This window comes from Schistocerca cancellata, chromosome 8 (genome assembly GCF_023864275.1).
Source record: "Schistocerca cancellata isolate TAMUIC-IGC-003103 chromosome 8, iqSchCanc2.1, whole genome shotgun sequence".
NCBI lineage: Eukaryota > Metazoa > Arthropoda > Insecta > Orthoptera > Acrididae > Schistocerca > Schistocerca cancellata.
Window position 1 is genome coordinate 200,716,957 of NC_064633.1, and position 22,463 is coordinate 200,739,419.

Genomic DNA, 22,463 nt, shown 5'->3' on the forward strand with positions numbered 1-22,463 from the left:
CTTGTCTTTTCTTCTCTCTGAAAAACAATGAAATCTAGTGAGGAGGGAGAATGGTACCTTCCACGGTTGACGTAGAGGGGGGGGAGGGAGGGGGGGGGGGGGAGGAGCACAGCCAGTCTCCATGCAGTGCTCATCCATCATCTCTACAGATGATGCATTGCAACGTGAAGACATGGGCCCAAATTTCAAACATTTGAAGCACTGCGTTGGGGGGAGGGGGGGGGGGGGAGATGTGGAGGGGGGGCATACAGTTTCACATCACATCGGTATATCATCACCTTGACCTTTTCAAGCAATGAATTGCCCTCAAGGGCTAAGATGAAGGCTCCGGTAGTGACCTTATTGTCCTTTAGCACCCTATGTACATGATATACAAAGTGTACACCCCGTCACTGGAAGTTGGTGCATAGCACATCATTAAATTGCAAGAGCAGGTCTCATTGGGACAGGATGCCCTGAACCATGCTTAGATGATTACGAGGAGTGACAGTCACCAGTATGTCATCTAGCTTGTTACAAGCAAGCAGCACCTGTTACTGGGGAAGGGATGCCATTTTGATCGACGTATTTTAAAAATGACCGCCACTTCCCCAAACATTTATTCTAAATTCTCCAGAAAGAATAAAGGCTTTGTGGCCAAGAAGGAATCCCCATCAGTTCTTGTGCAAACTAGGTATCTGGGAGGGGGGGAGTATTTTTCTCCTTACAAGTTAGCCCAACATCCCTTCCACGGCGTAGTCAGAGAAGGGAACATTTTAGGGTCGTATCTCTGCATTAAAAGAGGACTTTGCTTGTGAAGAGACTGCTGGGACCTTATGGTCACCAATGGGAAGTAACTCATCTGCTTCATTTGCAGCTCATCTACCATGGTGCCATCCACTACAATTGGGGGCTCTCCCCATAGGAGCCACCTAGTCTCAGCAACCTGTCCTGTAATCCATTGCTTGGAGTCCCCATGACCCAGTCACAATGGGCACATACTCCTTGGCATACATGGGGAGGTTTCAGCTTAGGCACCAACAGTATGATACCTGCATGATCGGGAGGCTGCCACTATGGATGTACTTGATGACCCCCCCCCCCCTCCCCCAAAGGGGTGGCCAGTGTGGGTTTTGGTACTGAAGATGGAGCATACAACATACTGGGCAATCTTCCCTACACAATCCGCACTTTTGGAGAATTCTGAAAATTGGTGGCAAGTCAAACTCAACAACAGGGACCACGAATTCATTTAATGAAAAGTTGTAGAAAATACCAGAAGTGGAAACTCTAGTATCAATTATAAACTAGGAGAAAGCTGGGTCTGCACCAAGAAAACCATCCAATGGAGACGCAGAGGAGTAAAGGTATGGTGGAAGTGTAAGCTTGCAGCACAGAAAGGAAGTAATGCTGCAAAGACTGCAATCCAGTGGTAACCAATCATATACTCACAAGAGAGCTGTGAGCCCCTGAGAGGTAACAACAACAACAACAACAACAACAACAACAACAGCAGCAGCAGCAGCTGCAGCAGCAGCAGCAGCAGCATTCAGTTCTCTAACATAATGCCAGAAATTATTCCAGAGTCGGGTTCCTGCTACTGACAAGGGAACCTCCCCATCGCACCCCCCTCAGATTTAGTTATAAGTTGGCACAGTGGATAGGCCTTGAACAACTGAACACAGATCAATCAAGAAAACAGGAAGAAGTTGTGTGGAACTATGAAAAAATAAGCAAAATATACAAACTGAGTAGTCCATGCACAAGATACGCAACATGAAGGAGAGTGTGAACTCAAGAGCGCCGCGGTACTGTGGTTAGTTTGAGCAACTGCAGAACGAGAGGTCCTAGGTTCAAGTCTTCCCTCGAGTGAAAAGTTTGCTTTTTTTATTTTCGCAAAGTTATGATCTGTCCGTTCGTTCATTGACATCTCTGTTCACTGTAATAAGTTTAGTGCTGTGTTTTGCGACCGCACCGCAAAACCCCACGGAATACATCTCACATATTTAATGCACTCTCGTCCAAAGTAGCGAACAGTCAACTGCCAGCCAGGGAGCCTCGTTAGCAGGAATACTCTCTTCCGTGTGCTGTAGTCGACTGACGTCGTGTGTTTCGATGTTTGTTTAGGTGTAGCGTCCCCATACTACGGTGCAGTTACCTCGCATTGAATGGACGGATGGACGGACAGACAATAATTGTCTGAAAATAAAAAATTAAACTTTTCACTTGAGGGAAGACTTGAACCTAGGACTTCTCGTTCCGCAGCTGCTCACGCTAACCACAGGAACACGGCACTCTTGAGTTCACACTCTCCTTCATGTTGCATATCTTGCGCATGGACTACTCTGTTTGTATATTTTGCTTATTTTTTCATAGCTCCACACAACTTCTTCCTGTTTTCTCGAGTGATCTGTGTTCAGTTTTTCAAGGCCTATCCACTGTGCCAACTTATAACTAAATCTGAGGGGGGTGCGATGGGGAGGTTCCCTTGTGAGAAGGACCAAATGGTGGGGTGGGACAAGAATATTTTGCTCTATGGGAACGATTGTTAAAGCCATGTTGTTCAGACAAGAGAGTTAAGGTCAAGGAGAAATACTAGGGACAGTGTATGTTGACAAGACAGTACAAAGACAGGGGGTACGGAAATCGCTGGGGTTGTCTGCGTGCAGCCAGGATAGCTGTGCATCTGATGGTGAATTATGATCAGAGTCGATCATCACAGATATAATGAATACCATCATTTGTAACCAGTTCCGGGGGCTATGAGCTTTCCCGAAAAAGGCCTTACAGGACAACATCACTGTAATCAATAAGTGGAAGTATAGATGTCTGTACAAGTTTCTTTTTCAGGTCAAGAAGGAAGAATTTTCTATATTTTTGTAGGGCATGGAGAGATGGTGATGCCTTCTTGCACATTGCATTTACTTGCTCAGCCCAATTTAGATTTCCACTTGCTATTACTCCCTATAATCTTTGCTGAAGGAGAAAAGTTGGTATTTGCCCAATTTAGAATTAAAGATGGTGGGCATTCCAGCTTTTTCAGGCTAATGGGCCTAGAATGACCACCCAGTATCACTTGGGTTTTGGATAGGTCTGTGCCCATTTTGATAGTGACACAGGCCAGTACTGAGATTCTACATAGATAGATGTCTTAAGGTTTATTGGTTTTGCACTTAGATACAACTGGAGGTAATCAGCACAACTGACGACACATCTGGAACATACAATGAAAAGAGTATAGGACCTAATACTGAACCCTGTGGGAGGCAACATACTACATTGTGACTTATCATACAAGACATGTCACACTGCTGGCAAGACATCATGTATGAGCAACGCACTGCACTGCACTTCGTGAGAAATTTAGGCCTAAGTTTGGCACGTAAAATGTTGAAGTTGACGGTGTCCAGGGCTTTGCGGAAGTCCAAAAAAATTGGTATGTATCCATGCTAAGCTTCAGATCGGCTGTTATCATTATTAAGTCAGGTGTTGTGGTGCAGTGTTTACGGAAATCTTATTTGTGTTTGTCTGGTAGCTTGGTTGTAGTTAGGTAGTTTGTTAGCTCGTCCGAGTATACAGGGTGATCAGAAACAGTCTGAAAAGCTTGTAAGGGGTTGCAGGGTACTTTGCGCTGAGAAATATTTGTTAAGAAAAATTATGATATGTTGCGCTGTTTATGAGTTAATTAGCAGTAAACTTAGCCAATCAGGCTGTTGTGTGTGCAAATTCAAGTGGCCTGCGAGAGACGGTGTCTCCAAACATGTTCTTTGTTTGGTTTTCTAAAACCAAACAAGAGAGCTATACAAAAATTTCACATGGGACGGTACTAAGGGTTGACTCAGAGCCAAAAGCTGAGCAGTCTTGTGCACTATCATGAACAATATGAGAAAATCTGAAATTAATTGCATATGGCTTGAGTTTGAGCATGCAATGGCCTGATGGAGCAATTTCAATGCTTATTAGCTTGGGAATGGCATAATATATTTAATTTTTTCTTAACAATTAAGCCTCAGTACAGCCTACCCTGCAACACTCTTACAAACTTTTCAGATTGTTTCTGACCACCCCGTATATTCCAAGGCCTTGGACAGTGTAGAAAGAATGCAAATGGGTCAGTAATCAGAGAGTGCTGTGGCAACGTCCTTTTTGTGTAGTGGGTTAAATCAGTCCTATTTCCAGCTCTCAGAGAAAACACTTGTGGTTAAGGAGTGGTTGAAGACCTCTGTAATAGCGAGTGGGCAGTAATGCGTCAATAATAAGGTTCACCATTTGAACCATGATACCTTCATGTTCAGTAGTGACACACACGATAGCATTTTTGACAATATTGCAAGTAACACGTTGTAGACACAAATTTTTGTGGCTACAGTCATTTACCCCCGTGAAAAGAGTGACACCATGAAGTAGTAAAAGAGCCTCTGTTTCGTCTGCAGTTTAACTGTGGTTGTAGATAATGTGAAGTATTGGTTCAGTTCTTCGGATGGGACAATGGGATCAGCTGCAGCTTTTACTTTGCCTGTATCAAAGCCACTGAGGTTTTTCCATAGGGCTCCTCATCTCTTTCTATTGTTGGTTGGTGTGTGAGCATGCCTGAGTTGAGTGTTTCTCATAGTTAGACAGACTGTTCTGCTGCTGCTTGTAAGCAATACGATTACCAGAGGTAGGGCACAAATTGTATGGCCAATATGCAACATCTCACTTTGATCTTCACTTAGCAAGGGTGCACATTTCCTTCTTAATTCTCCAGTGTTAGGGGATGTATTTGTCATAAAGTTGAAAAAGTTTGTTAGAAAATCTATATTAAGTTCTTCATTTATGTCTGAGAAGGGAATAGAAGACATCCCCCAAACTACTTCTGGTGAACCAGAATTGGTCGAAAACTATTTTATTTTGATTTGGTGCAGAAAATATGCAAAACAGTAAACAATTGGGGTTAATTTCGTGGACTTTTACTGCACACCCCCAATGCTACACAAAGGCTTACTTTTTTCCAGCTTGCCCTGACACTTCACTGTTCAATCAGATTGCATGTATATTAGTTTAACTTTTACATTAAAAGTACATCAAATAAATGTGTTAAATGTATCTACAAAACCAACTCCTCACTGATATTGTGCAGATAGATTTGAATATTGTTGAAAACTGACAATTGTGGTGGTTGTTTCCAATCAATCACTGTCAGTGTATCCGGAATGTACCATTGTGTACAGGAAAAACAGCGATTACACAGACTAGGTACACTGCCTAAGGAAAATACCAACTGCCTTGTCAATCTTATTATTTCAGCCTTAGGTCAAACACATGGTATCACCATGTTGTCATCAGATGACCAACTTTAGATAAGCTAGACGAGCATTATAAGCGGGATAGACAACACCCGCCTACAGACATGATCTGAGAGTTGCAAACTATAGCCAACAGTTGCAAGTGTACACTAACCAGGCGAAATAAAACAACTGTTAAATCTGAAAAGCAGTGCCAGCTTGCACAAGTATGAATAAGGAAGTTCTACTGAATTAAACACAGATATTTTACAATGAATCATTACCTGAATCATCACTGGTTCTTTTCATCAATTAAAAATACATCTTCCCTGTCAAAATCTTCTAGTCTCAATATAAGAATGCCTAGTAAAACATCATAGACTCTTGTCACTGTTATTTTAAGGCCCACCACTTCAAAAATCGTCACGCCCAGAAGATCAAAACAGCTCTACTTTTGTAGTTCCGTACTAAGGTGTGGCCCAGTGGTAAAGCACCAGACTACAAATCCAAAGGTCTCCGTTCATTACCCAATAAATATTTTGGTTTTTAAGCCATTTATCACTTTTTTTTTTTTTTTTTTGTAAATTTGTGGTAAGTTCCTATGGGACCAAACTGCCGATGTCATCAGTCCCTAGGCTTAAGCACTACTTAATCTAACTTTTAACTTATGCTAAAGACCACACACACACACACACACACACACACACACACACACACACACACACTAACCAGCCATATCGGACCAAATTCCTCAAGATATTTAAAAATTCAGATGTGCCCATCTAACTGTAAATTTTACTATGATTACAGTGAGCATTACTATTAACTGTTACAAAAACTCCTTTCCAGCCAAGTGTCAGAAAGGAGCTATACCAATGCTAGATACGTAGTTTGTTTCAATGAGCAAAGTTTCTTTTCCTTCACTTTCATCCATGTAGGCCTCTAATGATATGTAATCGTGCAGTGAGCTAGTAACACATAGGGGAGAGGGGCAGCGGGATTTCGCAATCCATTTTTGCTTACGACAGCTTCCAAACTTTTTGGCAACTTCTGCGTTCCTTCATTGTTGAGTCCCATGATTTTTCCAGGTCACCTTACTGGAAGCTTTGTCAATTGTATTAAAACATTTCCGCGGAGTTGTTCCTTCAATTTGGTATCACAGTCAGTCACTGTAGGTATCACACAGGGGCACTGTAGGTATCACACAGGGGGACTGGTAACTAACAAAATATCACTTTCCTTCCTAGATGATGTAGGTGAAGGAAGATGTGATTGACAGATTTCTTTGTCAGCTACATGCATGGGATGGCTCTTATTGCACTCAGGGAACAACTGAACATAAGGAATTTTGTGGCATGAACAGTCTCAATTGCACCAGTGTCATGACACCATACATGTACCCCGATTTGTAAACTGTGACCTGGCTCAGTAAGAAAATCTTGTGGCCACTGTTACACCGAACTACTCAAAAGATTAAGTAGTATACGCTGACCATTTTTATGCCGAGATGTTATGAAAATTTATTATATAAATAAAATCAGGAGTAAGCTCTCTCTTGATCTCAAGAGCACCCACTAACTCCAGCGAAGGCCATATGTATGCTGTGTCTAACAATCGCATGGATGACCGTGACTGAGAACCAGACAAGAAACTTTATGCTTGCCACATCATGAAGATTAGTTGTCAATGGATAGCAGCAGTTCACCAACCACAGCACAGATATTGGGAAGGGATTGTGTGCTGTGGATACACATGGACCCAACTCAATCCCCCCATGGTGGACAGAATTCCGGATATTTACTTGTTTAGGTCTTTGTGTTGCACACACTTTGCATCTGCAACACATTTACACAGGAGAGCACACGGAAATTTCATGAAACTGAAGCAGGCAAGATAGGGCACACCTAGACCTGTGGTTAAGGCACTTCACTTTCAGCGGTATAATGGACACTGCTTACAGCACAGAAAAAGGATAGGAATGTGGTTGATGGAACACTCATCCAGTGACAAACAGAGTCAGTTTGAGGCTAGCACCTTTACCTCACACCTATAGCTGTTAATGATAGCAAGTAGGCTCATGCAGAGACGAGTGACAGATCTACTGTAACGGAAGTGTTATTGTGCTCTGGAAGTTGCTAATAGTTACAGTCACAGTCGAGAGATGTCAATATTCTACAGATAGCTAAATCCTAATTACTCAAAACAATATACTTTGAAAATAAATTTTATCATCTTCTGTGAATATTATGTCTTATTAATAAGTGCTGATTTAACATGTTTATTTGTTAGTGTGAATGAAGGCATGAATGAAAAGTAACAAGACAAATGTAGTTATGTCTATTAAATAATTAAATGGTAGCATTGGAATTGTACCTGTACAGAATAAATAAGTCGTATACTCCTGGGAAATTGATTCAATTCACCAGCCTATGGTGCTGGGGAAACAAGAAACATACCCAGATAATCCAATCTGGTAAAGAGAAGCATTTTGATAGTTGCGCGTTTCCTAGTTTGCTCATGTAATAAATTGCTTTAAAAAGATATTAAGTTGGCTGTTTCATACTAGAAGAAGTTGGATATCGTGATTTAATACTGACAAATCACTGGCTATGATGTTTCTCAGCCAACCAGAAAAGAGTAAACTCATGTATATCTTGTGGGCTACAAGACTCGCTTTGGGAAATCTAGATGAGATTTGGAGCTCAGCCATCATAATATACATAAGCGTGTACTAGGAGATCTGAATAGATGTAATAACTTTGCAGAACTATGGTTGGTTCATTTAAGAGGAGGGGAGGGGGGGAAGGGGACCACACTGCATGGTCATTGGTCCCTTGTTCCTATAAAACAAGTCCACAAGGGATAGAATAAAACAAAAGACACGTACAGCACAATACCAAAAGGAACGAAGAAAAGGCAACAAACACTAAAGGGACCAAGAGAGGACAAGGAAACAACAGCAACACCCAAGAAACAAATAGAGAAGAGTAAAGCAAGAAAGCAGATTACAGTGGCAGGCTGACCATGAAAATAAAAAGGAGAAGGAAGCCACTCTGCAACACATTAGAACTTTCACCCTAAAAGCACTAGGGTGAAGGACACAGAGGGACTAAGGACATGCGCTAAAACTCAGATCAAATGACAAAACCCACCTTCACAAATAAAACTTAAAACTGAAGCTGCTGTTCAAGCATTGTCGCCCAACACCGAAGGAATGGTACTGGAAAAGTTAAAAGTTCGCCGCAGAGCGGCTAAAAGTGGGCAGTCCAGCAACAGGTGGGTCCTCACGACAGAGGAGGTAACCATGTGTGAGCCACATATGGCCAATGCGGAGTCAACAAAGGACAACTGATTCCCTGCAAGAAGCCTGCAGGGAACACTTGCACACATTCGCAGTCTCCTTAATGACACAGTTTATTAAGCGTACTGTTATGCCAGTCCACCTCCCAAAGCAGAAAAAACCTTGCGGTTTAAGACAGAACGCAGGTCAGTTTCAGAGAGGCCCATCTCCAGAATCTGAATCCGCGTAGCGTGTTTGGCCAGCCTGCCAGCGAGTTCATTGCTTGGGATGTTGACGTGTCCTGTGGTCCAGACAAACACCACGGAACAACTGGCCATTCCAGGGTGTAGATGGACTCCTGGATGGTTGCTACCAAAAGATGACGAGGGTAGCACTGGTCGATAGCTTGTGGGCTACTGAAGGAGTCAGTACAGAGGATAAATAACTCCCCAGGGCATGAGTGGATGTACTCAAGAGCACGAGATATGGCTGCCAGCTCTGCAGTGATAACACTGCAGCCATCTGGTAAGGAATGCTGTTCAATGTGGCCCCTGTGAAAGTAGGCGAAGCCAATGCAACCATCAGCCATCAAGCTGTCTGTGTAAACCACTTCACATCTACAGAACATTTCAAGCATCAAGAGGAAGTGACAGCGGAGAGCCACAGGGTTAACGAAATCCTTAGGGCCACGCTAAAGGTCCAGGTGAAGCTTTGGCCTAGGGCTACACCATGGAGGTGTACGTGAATGGACCTCGAGGAGAGGTGGTAAAGGCAAGGACTCCAGTTCAGACAGAAGCGATCGGACGCAAACCGCAACTGTTAGCCTTGACCTGGGCTGCCTATGCGGGAGGTGAACTGCCGTGGTTGGGAAAAGAAGATGGTAATTAGGATGATCAGGAGAGCTATGAATGTGTGCAACATAACCGGCGAGCAGTTGCGCACATCAGATCTTCAATGGAGGGACTCCAGCCTCCACCAGTACACTGATCACCGGACTCATCCTAAAACCTCCTGTCGCTAGTCAAACTCCGCAATGGAGTAATGGGTCAAGCAAACGCAATGCTGAGGGCACCGCCGAACCATAAATCACACTCCCACAGTCAAGGTGGTATTGAACAAGGGCTCTGTAGAGCTGCAGCAACGTGGAGTGATCTGCAACCCAGTTGGTGTTGCTCAGGCAGCAGAGGGCATTGAGGTGCTGCCAAACGATTCCGTTGAAGCTGACAAAGATGAGGAAGCCAAGTCAAACAAGCATTTAAAACCAGACCAAAGAATCCAAATGTCTCCACGACAGTTAAAGGATTGTCATTAAGGTAAAGTTCTGGTTCCGGATGAATGGTACGACACCGACAGAAATGCATGAGACATTTCTTCAAGGCTGAAAACTAGAAACTGTGGGCTAGGGCCGAAGACTGTGCCTTGTGGATGGCTCCCTGTAAGTGCCGCTCAGCAACACCAGTACTGGTGGAGCAGTACGAAATGCAGAAGTTGTCTGCATACAGAGAGGGACGGCCGGCCCTGCAGCTACTGCTAGACTGTTAATGGCCACTAAAAATAGACATACACTTAATACAGAGCCCTGTGGGACCCCATTCTCCTGGATATTGGGGGGAGGGAGGGGGGGGGGGGAACTATGGGAGGCACCAACTTGGACATGGAAAGTAGGGAGTGACAGAAATTTTGGATACAAATCGGGAGCGGGCCTCAGAGACTCCACTCGTATAATGTGGCAAGGATATGATGTTGCTAGGTGGTGTCACATGCTTTTCGTAAATCAAAAAAGACGGCAACCAGGTGTTGCCGTCTGGAAAAGGCTGTTCGGATGGCAGCCTCAAGAGAGAAGATTATCAGTGGTAGAGCGACCCTGGTGGAAGCCACCCTGACATGGAGCCAGTAGGCCACGTGACTCCAGGACCCAACCCAACTGCCGACACACCATTCATTCCAGCAGCTTGCAAAGAACGTTGGTGATGCTGATGGGTTGATAGCTATCCACAGGAAACGGGTTTTTACCAGGTTTGAGCCCTGGAATGATGGTGCTCTCCCGCCATTGCGATGGGAAGACGCTTGTTGTATGAGAGATGTTTAATCATCTGACTGTGGATCTGTCCTGCCCCAAGAGCTGTGTCGGGGCAATGTGCAAGGGCACCGACGAGCTTCCACTCTGTAAACGGGGCGTTATAGGATTCACTGTGGCGTGTAGTGAAATAGAGGACTTTCCCTTCCAGCCGCCATTTGAGACTGCGTTAGGCTGGGGGTAATTCTCCGATGCAGAGGCTTGAGCATAGTGCTCAGCTAAGTGATCAGCCATTGCATTTGCACCAGTAGAGAACATGCCATTTATGTTAACACCGGGAACACCTGTTGAAGTCTGGTACTCGAAACCATGTTTGATCTTTGCCTAGACTTGGGAAGGTGACATATGGCATCTAATGCTCGAGACCTATCTCTCCCAACACTCCTGCTTCCGTTGTCTGATAAGTTGGCGAATGCGGGCACGGAGCCATTTAAAGGCTATGAGGTGCTCCAGGAAAGGATGCCACTTATGCCGCAGTAGAGCTCACAGACACTCCTTAATTGCTTCAGCGACTTCCGGCGACCACAAAGGGACTGCCTTTTGCCAGGGGCACTCTAAAGAGCAAGGGATTGCACTTTCCGCCTCAAAAACGATTGTTGTAGTCACCTGCTCAAACATCACATTGATATTACCATGTCGGGGAGATTCAATGGTGGCAGCAGAGGTGAAAGTTTCCCAGTCCACCTTGTTTAATGCCCATCTGGACTGGCATCCGTGGGCCTGATGCCGGGACAGTGACAGTAAGATGGGGAAATGGTCACTACCACACAGGTCATGTGCTCTCCAGTGGACAGATGAGAGAAGTCCTGGGATGCAAAGTGATAAATCAATGGCCGAGTAACTGCCATAAGCAAAGATGAAGTGTGTGGCAGCCCCAGTGTTTAAGAGGCAGAGGTCAAACTGAGACTGTAAAGTTTCGACATCTCTGCCTCGGCCAGTAAGCATGGTGCCACCCACAAGGCATTATGAGCAGTAAAATCTCCCAAAAGTAGGAAGGGTTTAGGGAGTTGAGCAATCTAGTGCAGTCAATGTGTTCAGGGGTACTACACCATCTGGAGGAAGATAAACACTGCAGACAGTTATTTCCCACATCGTCGTTATCTTAACAGCTAAGCTTCAAGAGGGGTTTGATATGGCACCATTTCACTACAGACTGAGTTTAGGACATAATCGCAAACTCCACCTGACACTCTTATTAATATAGTCGCTACAGTTCCTGTAATATCCCTTATAGCCGCAGAGGGCAAGGGTCCGCATTGTTGGAAACCAGGTTTCCTGGAGGCAATGCAGAAATAAGGTGTAAAGCTTAACAGTTGCTGTATCTCAGCCAGGTGGTGGCAAAAACATCTGCAATTCCACTGGAGGATGAAATCACGAGACTGGGAAGGCATGGAACATTCAACGAGGCAGTTTACACCTCAGGGTCACCTGCTGCCACTGACTTTGCCTGATCAGTCTATATCCATTGTGCCCGAGGGTCTAGTGAGATATAGGTCCTCAGCGGACGCCAGAACCACCACCCCATCCTCAGACACAGAGCTCGCAGGTAGTGGTGGTGTGGGTGCCACCGCAATTTCCTTGTTCTTTGGGGGGGGGGTCTTCTTTTTTGATTTCTCACGCTGTTTCTTAAGTTTCTCTAGCTGGGAGGGCTTCTTTGATTCAGTCTGTGTCTCAGGAGGACCTTTAAGCCCTACAACCAGCAACCTGTTGCTGCTAAAGCCACTGGCGGGTGTCGGCTTTGCCACTGGTAGGAACCTGAGAAGGGAGTGACTGAAGAGACCCGAGCAAGAGGAGCCGAAGAAGACTTATACTTCTCTAGCTTAGAAGTGGGGACTATTGTACTCTATGGTTGAGGGAGTGCTGCTCCCGAAGTAGGTGGTGCAGGAACAACAGTAGATAAAGTGGCAGCGTAAGATGTTGTCATGCGCACGGGATGGAGCCTTTCAAATTTCCTTTTAGCCTCAGTGTAGGTCAGTCAGTCCACGCTCTTTTATTCAATTATTTTCCTTTCCTTCTGTAGACTCCTACAGTCCAGTGAGCAAGAGAAATGGTGCTCTCTGCAGTTGACACAGATGGGAGGCGGGACACATGGAGTATTGGGATGTGATGGACGACCACAATCTCGACATATGAGGCTTGAAGTACAGCGGGAAGACATACGTCCGAACTTCCAGTACTTAAAGCACCACACAGGGGGAGGGATATATGGCTTGTCATCACAGCAGTAGACCATCACCTTCGCCTTCTACGGTAATGTGTCACCCTCGAAAGCTAAGACGAAGGCACCTGATTATCCCCAGGACCCTGGTCAATGCGCCGGATGAAATGGACACCTCGTTGCTCTAAGTTGGCCTGCAGCTTGTCATCGGACTATAGAAGAAGATCCCTGTGGAAGATAATACTCTGTACCATATTTGAGCTCTTATGGAATGTGATAGTAACAGAAACATACCACCTTTTGTCACATGTGTGTAATGCCTGTGAGGCAGAGGAGGCTGTTGTTATCAAGACTGACCCAGACCACATTTTGGACAAGCCCTCCACATCCCCAAACTTGTCCTTTAAATGCTCTAAAAAGAACTGAGGCTTCATGGACACAAAGGATTCCCCATCAGCCTGCGTACATACTGGATACTGGGAAGAATAATATTCGCTGCCATCCTAAGCTTGGCTTTCCTCCCATGGTGTGGCCAGGGAGGGGAATGAGTTGGGGTCATACTACTGTGTGTTAAACTGAGCCTGTGAACACTTAGAGACTGCTGGTGTTTGTATCACCAGCAAGATATGATGATGATGTACTACGCTTCATTGCATGTCATCCGCCCTGATGCCACCCACTTCGACCAGAGGCCCTCCTCACGGGCACCACCCAGCCACAGCAAAGGCCACCTGGCACAATGGCCTTTGCCAGGAGTCCCAACGCCCCAGAGGGATGACCATCAACCCCTTGGCATACGTGGAAAGTTCACGGCGCAGGCATAAGCAGAGCGATACCTATGTGGTCAGGGGGCTACAACCAACAGGGTATACGGTGGCCCCACCCACAACGGACTGGGTACTGTGCTGGATATGAGGTGCAAAGAGAAAGTGGGCTAAAGATCTCAATGCATGATGGACGCGATGCACCATGTAAGGTACCCTTCCCAATTGGCTCACTCTTCGGGAAAATTTAGAAGATGGAGGTCAAGTCCTACAGGAGAGCATCACAAAGACCAAAACGTGAGAGACTCCTTTCAGTTGCCTCTTACGACAGGCAGGAATACTTCGGGCCTATTCTAACCCCCAGACCTGCAGGGGGAGTGGAACTGTGAGTTAACCCTGTGCATAGACTACAATAATGTCATCACAGACAAGTTATAAAGACGAATGCACAAAATTCTGGATTTTCTGTGTGAATTGCAACTTTTTGAGTAACTAAAATCTGCGTGGTATGTTATACAAGTCATGACAGAGAATTGAATGTTCAAATAGAGTGATTCGGACAATAAAGAATGAGCATTCGAAAAACACATAATACCCGTTTGTAACTTCACAGTAACAGGTTCAGTTGAGTGAGTCAACTGTGTGTGAATGTTGAGTTGTAACTTCAGTTGAGTATGGGCTTACCTGTTATTTTGTTGCAAAGTAGTAGTAATATAATGTGTTAATTCAAAGACATTCTCTCATTCAATAGTTGGAAAAATCTGTTACTAGAGAACATTTTGATGTGACCTTTAGGGACATGTAATTCTACTAGTTCTACTACACATTCTCCAGTACAGAAACATTAATAGTTTTCTAACAGAAGGTGTGAGTGCTGAAGCAGACGAGAAGATCATCCCAAGGTCAGAAATGTTAACATAAGGCAGAATACGAAACCATGGTGCCGCCAGTTGCATTTTGTGCACAGGGATATGTGGAAGGTGTGTGGTTCAAGATGGGACGAAGTATGCAGGACTGCTATATTTCAATTAAAATAACTTTTTGATTGGCATTTCAGCAATCTGAGTGGTAGGGGCCTGACATCACACAACAGCTGTTGTTTCTTGAGCTTTGCACAGTCCCTGTATTTCCTCATTTTGAAAGTACATGCAGTATGTGGCCAGGTGAGGCATGTTACACATGATACAGGAGGGGGGGGGGGGGGGGGCAGGTTGAGCCAAACACTGAATTATTTACATCCATTGCATGCATCTGTGTCATGCTCCATACTAGTTGGCTACACAACCTTCCACCACTGACACCTGTAAATTTCAAATTTATTTTATTTGCTGTATAAAATAATAAGTGTTGAGAAGGGGCCACAGGCCAGCATATGTACTGGGCAACCAAAATAACTGACTAGGAAAATATTTACAATAAAACTGACACAGGATTGACCCTCGTTAATGTGTAGCACTTCTGCCTGAGGGACAGGAGCAATAGAGTTTTCAATACTCAGCTGTAGTTTTTTACTGCATGAGGATTGTCTGGGAACACCTGAGCCTTCAATTTGCTCCACAACTAAAAATCACAGGGAGAGAGATCAGATAATCGAGGTGGTCAGGAGACCGCACTGCCTCTGCTGACTGTCCGCACATAAAATGTCATGCACTCGCATTAACGTTGTCAAGGTGGTATGTACTGTATCCATACAGTCGTTAATCTTCTGTGAGTTGATCTAGATATGGATAAAATAATTTTGGGGCATAGCAGCTGGACAGACAACAGTTTGGCGAAAGAATCGTGTAACATTGTGCACCAAACACCAATCTTAATATTATGCAACAGCTCTTCAAAATACGGATGGGGATTTTCTGATGCATAGTGGTGCATGTTCCGAGTGTCCACATACCCCAGGCTGAAGGTGACCTCATTAAAAGAAATAAAACTTCATCTTGAAGACACCAGTGACTCTCCATGTTTAAGACTGAACTATGTCTAAGAAATGATACATTCAAATTTCTTAATTGTCCCACTGCTCAATATGATACCGACATGCTGGCTGAATGATGATATCACATCTGACTTGAGCAGAGCGACCGCTAGGGCCATGCTATGAACTAGCCGTAACATTCTATTACTCTGCTTAAAAACTGACAGTTTCATGAAATAGGAAGTTTGTAACCTAGGTTACAACCAAATAGTTTACTCCCCCAATTGAAGCTCTGCTCCTAATTTCCACTTATAAACGCTCTGGGAAGTCGTGGCATATTTGGAAAAATTTCCGATTACTCGTGACCAGCAAGATTATACATTTCATTGCTGCACCACAAGCTACAGATAAGTCCGTCATCACAATCAGATTTTTGCTTTCACATATGCTGGCTTTGTCAACTCACAAACTGTTGCTTTCCAGTCTAAACCACACCCCAGGCTATGCTATAGCTCAGTCTGTCACCAGAACCAGATTTTTCGCTTTTGTATTTGTTAGCTTCACCAATTCCAACCCACACTATTACCTTTCAACCTAACCTAGACCTCGGATTACACTATAGATCTGGCTGTAACCACAACCAGGTTCTTTGTGGCAATTCATGCTGCAGGCTTGTGCCCCAGCCTAACCTCATGCTCAGAGACATGAAACATTCCAGGAGGGGGAGGGGGGGGGGGGGGGGGGGAACGAGACAGCTCAACTAAACTTCTGGAAATTGCGACTTATTAGAACAGTCTAATATTTGCGATGAACACAAATGTCACTGCTTCACTCTCACCAATTTAAGTAAGCTGTCAAACCCAAAGCCTAGATACACCCTCGGAAACAGCGATATGGAAACAGTGACATTCAGAATAAACCAGCCAAATATTTCTTGAAAGAATAGTACTGCCATTGCTTTACTTGCAGAAATTTAAGATGTGCTCTTACATCCCAAACTAACTATGTCCCTGGATAACAAAAGCAGCAATATTTGTGACAAAATTATAGGTGAAGGCATAGCTCTGTTTATTTCTATACTGTACGCATATTAATTTGTGGGTGCACATGCATATAGTCATCTTGTAATTGGCTGATTAGGTCATTTCTGCTGTGCTCGCTGTAACTGGCTGAGTATATCATGTGTCCCGTGCTTGCTGTGAGTGGCTAACAGCAGCAAGCCGAGCACCCATCAACTTCAGTGTCTCTGAAGCTAATGGATAACGTATTTATACTTGCATATTCCAAAAATATGCAGTTTCGGCAATACAATAGATAAAGATTTCACCAAGATGTGTTTTTTGTGAACGGTCTGTTGTGCTACTGTGCAGGAAGTCTGATACTGGTATATAAAAATTTTGCCATAGCATTAAATGTTTAAAAATACCTGTTCATTGTTTAATCAAAATTGAAATGATTGGCTATGGAATGGTGTCAAGAATTTGTTTTTCACGACAAAATGACATTTTTTGGATGGTAATCATCATACAAATATTTAAAACACAAATTTCTAAATTCCTCTCTTAACATATGCAAAAGACTGCAGTTGACAATTTAAACAAAAAAAAATTTTATAAATAAAACCACATTCAAGCAAAATGGGTAACAGAAGGAAATACTGCAATAACATGGCTGAAAATATAAAATTATGAATAAGAAGTTAAATCAAATTAAATAAGCTTTACATAACAATAATTAAAATTACATGGGCAATGATTCCAAATGAAAACGAAAAAATGGCAGAGAGAGTAAATAAAGAGTTAATATTAAGACCAGCAAAGGATAGATATACCAACTATCTGAAAAATTACCACAATACAATCACTTCAACGAAAGCATAGAAAAAATGGATAGCATTCAGTGGGTCTCAAAGCCACAACTTAGCCAAACAACTTAACTGCCACATACGGCACCATTCTGGACGTTAATACTATTAGTAAGACTAGTGGATCATACAAAATTCTTTTTTGTCGGTTATTCATTAACAATGTAGAATAGAGCTGCAGCATGTGATAACAGGAACACTAACTTGCACCATCATCTTGGTGGTTTCAAAACGTTAATCCCAACCTTGGGGACCTACCTTGTCGGCTGTTGCTGAAGTCAACACACATGTTCAAATGGAGGGCAAACTAAGAAACCAATATTTTTTTGCTATTTGAAAAAACATCCTCACCGGAAATACAGACCACCAAAGATAGAACGTCAGTTGACACTTCTCACTTGTATTTATAAGCAAAATATTGAAATGCTTTACTCTAGAACAGTTGATGTTTTATTACTTTTTATTTTATTTGAAAGATAATCATTTTCTGACTAATTCTGAAACTGTATGTTCAAGTTGTTTTGTTATAGCAACTGAATGTGAATGTTGTGTGACTAGGGCCTCCTGTCGGGTAGACCGTTCACCTGGTGCAAGTTTTTCAATTTGACGCCACTTCGGCGGAAATACAGAAGCGTCCGATCCTACCCGTCGGCTTTGACCCATGACGTCACAAATATGGCGGAAACGACCATAAATGACAATTCCAATATGGCGGATATAAAAACGTCGCATAAGTATCATAAAGACGAAAATACATAGAAAAACAACACACACACAGGTTTCACAAAAAGCCTAATGACTAACGGGACAAGCGTGGGAAATTGGGGGTTTTTGGGTGGGGAGAAACTAAATATACACAAATTTAGCCACCCACCGCCATACAAAACCACGCAAGACGACGAAAAAAATCGACATCACAAAACTCACCAAATACCACAAAACACATTCTTATCCGGAATTGGACACTTCCCTTGACCTATATAGATCTACAGTAGCTCCCGATCCCATAAATTAGGATCGAACACTTCCCTTGACCTATATAGCTCAACAGCATCTCCCGATCCCATCCCCCAATACAAAAATCAAAATACACCGCAAAACATTGCGAACAAACACTTCCCTTCACCTACATATATCTACAGCAGCTCCCGACCCCATAAATTGGGATCGAACACTTCCCTTGACCTATATAGCTCAACAGCAACTCCCGATCCCATCTCCCATTACAAAAATCAACATACTCCACCAAACATTGAGATTGAACACTTCCCTCCAACTATATAGCTCAACAACAGCTACCAATCCCATAACTTAGGATCGACCACTACCCTTGACCTATGTAACTCAAAAACACCTCCCAATACGAATACCAAATATGGCGGATATAAAAACGTCGCATACGTATCATAAAGACGAAAATAGCCCTCAACCGAGAACTATTAATCCGGTCTTTCATATCCATTCCTGAACAAAAAACCACAACCGAATACACTTAATAACAAACTCAGCCGACATACAGCAATCATCATTACATTAACCATCACACAAAACCGTTAACTCACTAATACAAATTCCGCTTCAAAAAGACGCACGCAGCACTCACCACTGACCAACAGCAAACTGAGCCCAACACACCAAACAAACGAAAACCATGAACATACCACCAGAGGGCACAACAAACAACAACACGACATCTACAAACACGCCACACTCACAAACCAAACTCCGCGCCATAATGACGGCGCACACCACAACACCCTTACGTCACGGGTCAAAGCCGACGCGTGAGATCGGATGTTTCTGTTGACCCACTTCGGCAACTTGTGCGTCGATGGGGATGAAATTAAGATTAGGACAACACAACACCCAGTCTCTGACCCATCCAGGAATTGAACCCAGACATGTAGGATTGACATTCTGTCGCGCTGACCACTCAGATACCGAGGGCGGACGCTATAGCCACTGATTTAGTTATTTTGTTACACTATTTTCAAAAAATGCCAATTTCAAAATGTTCATTTAGATGAATAATACCATACAGTACTACATTTTCTGAAAACAAGAAGTACCACTTCAGTTTAACTGGTTTTGTAAACAAAGTTCTTGCTCTAACGCCCTGTATCATATCCATATTGCAGTAAGAATTCTGCCATCTCAAAAGCATCAACCTGATATATTCTGAGTTTTAAAAGGGCTGTATATCTAAGAGTACTACAGAACCTACACACACACACACACACACACACACACACACACACACACACACACACAATTTAAACTGGAAGTTGAAGTTCTCATTTTGCAGGGAATGTACTAAATGAAACTGATTAGCAGTTTAAAAAGTCTATTTTTTTTCTTTCATTTAATATATTTAAAAAAAAAAAAAAAAAACCTCTTGAAATTCTTAAAAAGAAATGCGACTCACAATGCCAAACCGAGGATATAATTTAGCCATTAAATTATTGTCTTTCAAACAAAATGAAGGAATATAGGCTATCTTGAAATGTTCTGGAGGGAGGGAAAGAATTTTAGTACCTCAAGTATGCGACAAATGCCACCCAAAGCACCATTTTTAAGACCAACTGAAACCCTTTCACTAGAAAGTAGCTCCTGTGGAACTCAGATGAGGCACTGGCTTAGGAGAGGCACTGAGAGGTTTAAGGTACGAGTTGGGTTGAACAATACTTGCACGTCTAAGTTGTTAGTGCAATGTCTGCAAAATGTGCATGTCAATGGTTGATTTCAAGCTGAGTTTGGCACACCGTACTAAACTATCGAGCAAATTTCATTAAAATAAAGATTACATGAAAGAAGCCAGGAGCACTCAGTAACAACAAAAGTTCTTTGTAGGACAAACATTACACAGCTGAGATTCATTTTACAAAATCAAAGAATTCTCAATTTAAAAACCAAGACCATAAACAATCAAAATAATCATATGCGGCAGAAATGTACACTACTGGGATGATGGAACAATGATTTCAAGTACTCTATAGAATATCCTTCATGAACTCATTATACATATCCAGGTAGAACTAACATAACTGCAACACAATGTGTTCTTCAAAGAAGGATACACCAGTTCCCCCCCACCCCCACAAAACACACACACACACACACACACACACACACACACACACACACACACACTCTCTCTCTCTCTCTCTCTCTCTCTCTTAGCAGCAATGTCATTGTCATCCTCCGAGTACAGTAGATCTTACAGTGCCTTTACTGCTACTAACATAACAGCTTCATCTTGTTATTCTTACAAAATATCTAATAGGCTACAATAAACTAAACCAATGTTTTCTCCAACTAAGCCATTCAGTAATAAATGCACCAAATTTTCTCCAACTCTATTATGAAAGACACAATGTAGCGAACAGCTTCCAATTGTCACCAGCAATCTTTCGATGTACGCTAGTCCTCTCCTTACGCAATAAATATCACAAGGCATGTGGTAACTTTCACACTAAATGAGAACCTACCTCCGTGTCCATCGTACACACCAAAAAAGGCAGTTCCTGGGTCATCGGGTAACGACAGAATTTGCGTGTGAGCATCTTCCATGGTGATTCGCCATCCTTGCATGCAGCTGGAGCCCACCTTAAGTTTAGAATTTTGACAACACGAGGACTCCTTGGTTGTCACCGGCTCCGAAAGTGTCTGCCCCATCCTATCCTAAAGGCGGTACCGGCAGCCACCAATGCTACCGGACCTCCCACCACCACCTGTAAAACAATATTTTCAGTTCCCTCGTTCTCGGACAATTGAGCAATCCACACGGTGGATATGTCTCGGCGTATCAATATGCAATTATCAATTCTATCGCCGATAAATTTTTGCGTATTCTCAACTTAATCAGAAACCATCTGCACAAATTTCGCCGTTACTAACCTTCGGATAATGCTTCTCCTATAATTCAAAGTGATCTCATAGACTGAAAGACCGCAGGTAACATGTAATTTACATTTCAGTTCAAGAAACGGAGAGGACATATAGCATTCCACACTCTGAAAGCTAGAGTCATTGTTGGGTTCAGGTTTAGTGAAATCGTTAGCATATCATCTTACAATACTTTTTACTTCATAACATGGAATTATTTTCCTTTAACATACCTAACTGAAAAACATATGACAATAATTTCCCGTCAGAGACGTTACATAATTTCATCTTCCTAAACCCCTTGTTTTCGTGATACACTTCCCCGATTAGCCAAAGCAAACGCGTAGGAAAAATAAACCTAGAGTCTATCGCACAAAGATATATATAAACCATAGATATTTATAATTTCGACAATACAATCGAGTCGAATCGGTTAGCGATTGTCGGCGCTTACCGCCACAAGTTTCTTGATGGATTATTGGGAGTCGAATGATAATGTTGAACCGCCAGCAATTCTATGGCATAGTGGTCTGATCCCATGGGCTAATCCATGATATTCCATCAAAGATCTTTAGCGAGATTTGGCGAAAACAGTCAAGTCGAACGCGGATAGTCTTTTACTGGTTGCGGAAATCATGTTACGGATCCATCACTCAAAACATAAAGACCAAAGTGTTCCACAATGTAAGTCAATTCACACTTGCCGCCACTTCACGTCAAAACATTCCACAATGCATTTCAAATGGTGGCTTTCACAGAGACCGTCGACGGACCGTCACATCACGTCAAAATTCGCAGTAAAGAAAATTTTTGATGGCGTTGTGTGCTAACATCTGACGTTAACCGTTTTTCGCCGCCGTGGTCCATATTAAGTAGTGGATTTTATGTTTTTGGTTCTTCTTCATCTTTTTTTTCTGTGCATTGATTTCGTGGTAAATTACAAATATAATTTATTTTTATTTATTTATTACAAACTCCGTGATCCGTATTGTGATGAATCACAATGATGCGGAACGTGTCAGGTTTACATTATTAGCCACCCAGTGTGGCCAAGTGGTTCTAGGCGCTACAGTCTATAACCGCGCGACCGCTACGGTCGAAGATTCGAATCCTGCCTTGGGCATGGATGTGTGTGTAGTCCTTAGGTTAGTTAGGTTTAAGTAGTTTTAAGTTATAAGGGACTGATGACCTCAGAAGTTAAGTCCCATAGTGCTCAGAGCCATTTTTTTACATCATTGTAGAAATACAATAAAGAAACGTACAATAACATAAACTAAGCA

The 22,463-nt window shown here is 43.0% G+C and overlaps 1 protein-coding gene across 3 annotated transcripts in view; it reads right to left on the bottom strand.

Annotated features, from left to right (window-relative positions):
• The window catches only part of LOC126094615 (probable protein phosphatase 2C T23F11.1), a 61,067-nt gene extending 39,498 nt beyond the window's left edge, over window positions 1–21,569 (bottom strand). For all 3 annotated transcript variants that reach the window (XM_049909096.1, XM_049909095.1, XM_049909094.1), the window contains exons 1-3: window positions 21,417–21,569; window positions 21,196–21,318; window positions 20,787–21,029 (exon numbers count right to left, since the gene is read on the bottom strand). In XM_049909096.1, the coding sequence (XP_049765053.1) occupies window positions 20,787–20,973 (187 nt within the window). In that variant the 5' untranslated portion in view covers window positions 20,974–21,029; window positions 21,196–21,318; window positions 21,417–21,569. The remainder of the gene's footprint in view (window positions 1–20,786; window positions 21,030–21,195; window positions 21,319–21,416) is intronic.
• Between the last annotated feature and the right edge of the window lie 894 nt (window positions 21,570–22,463).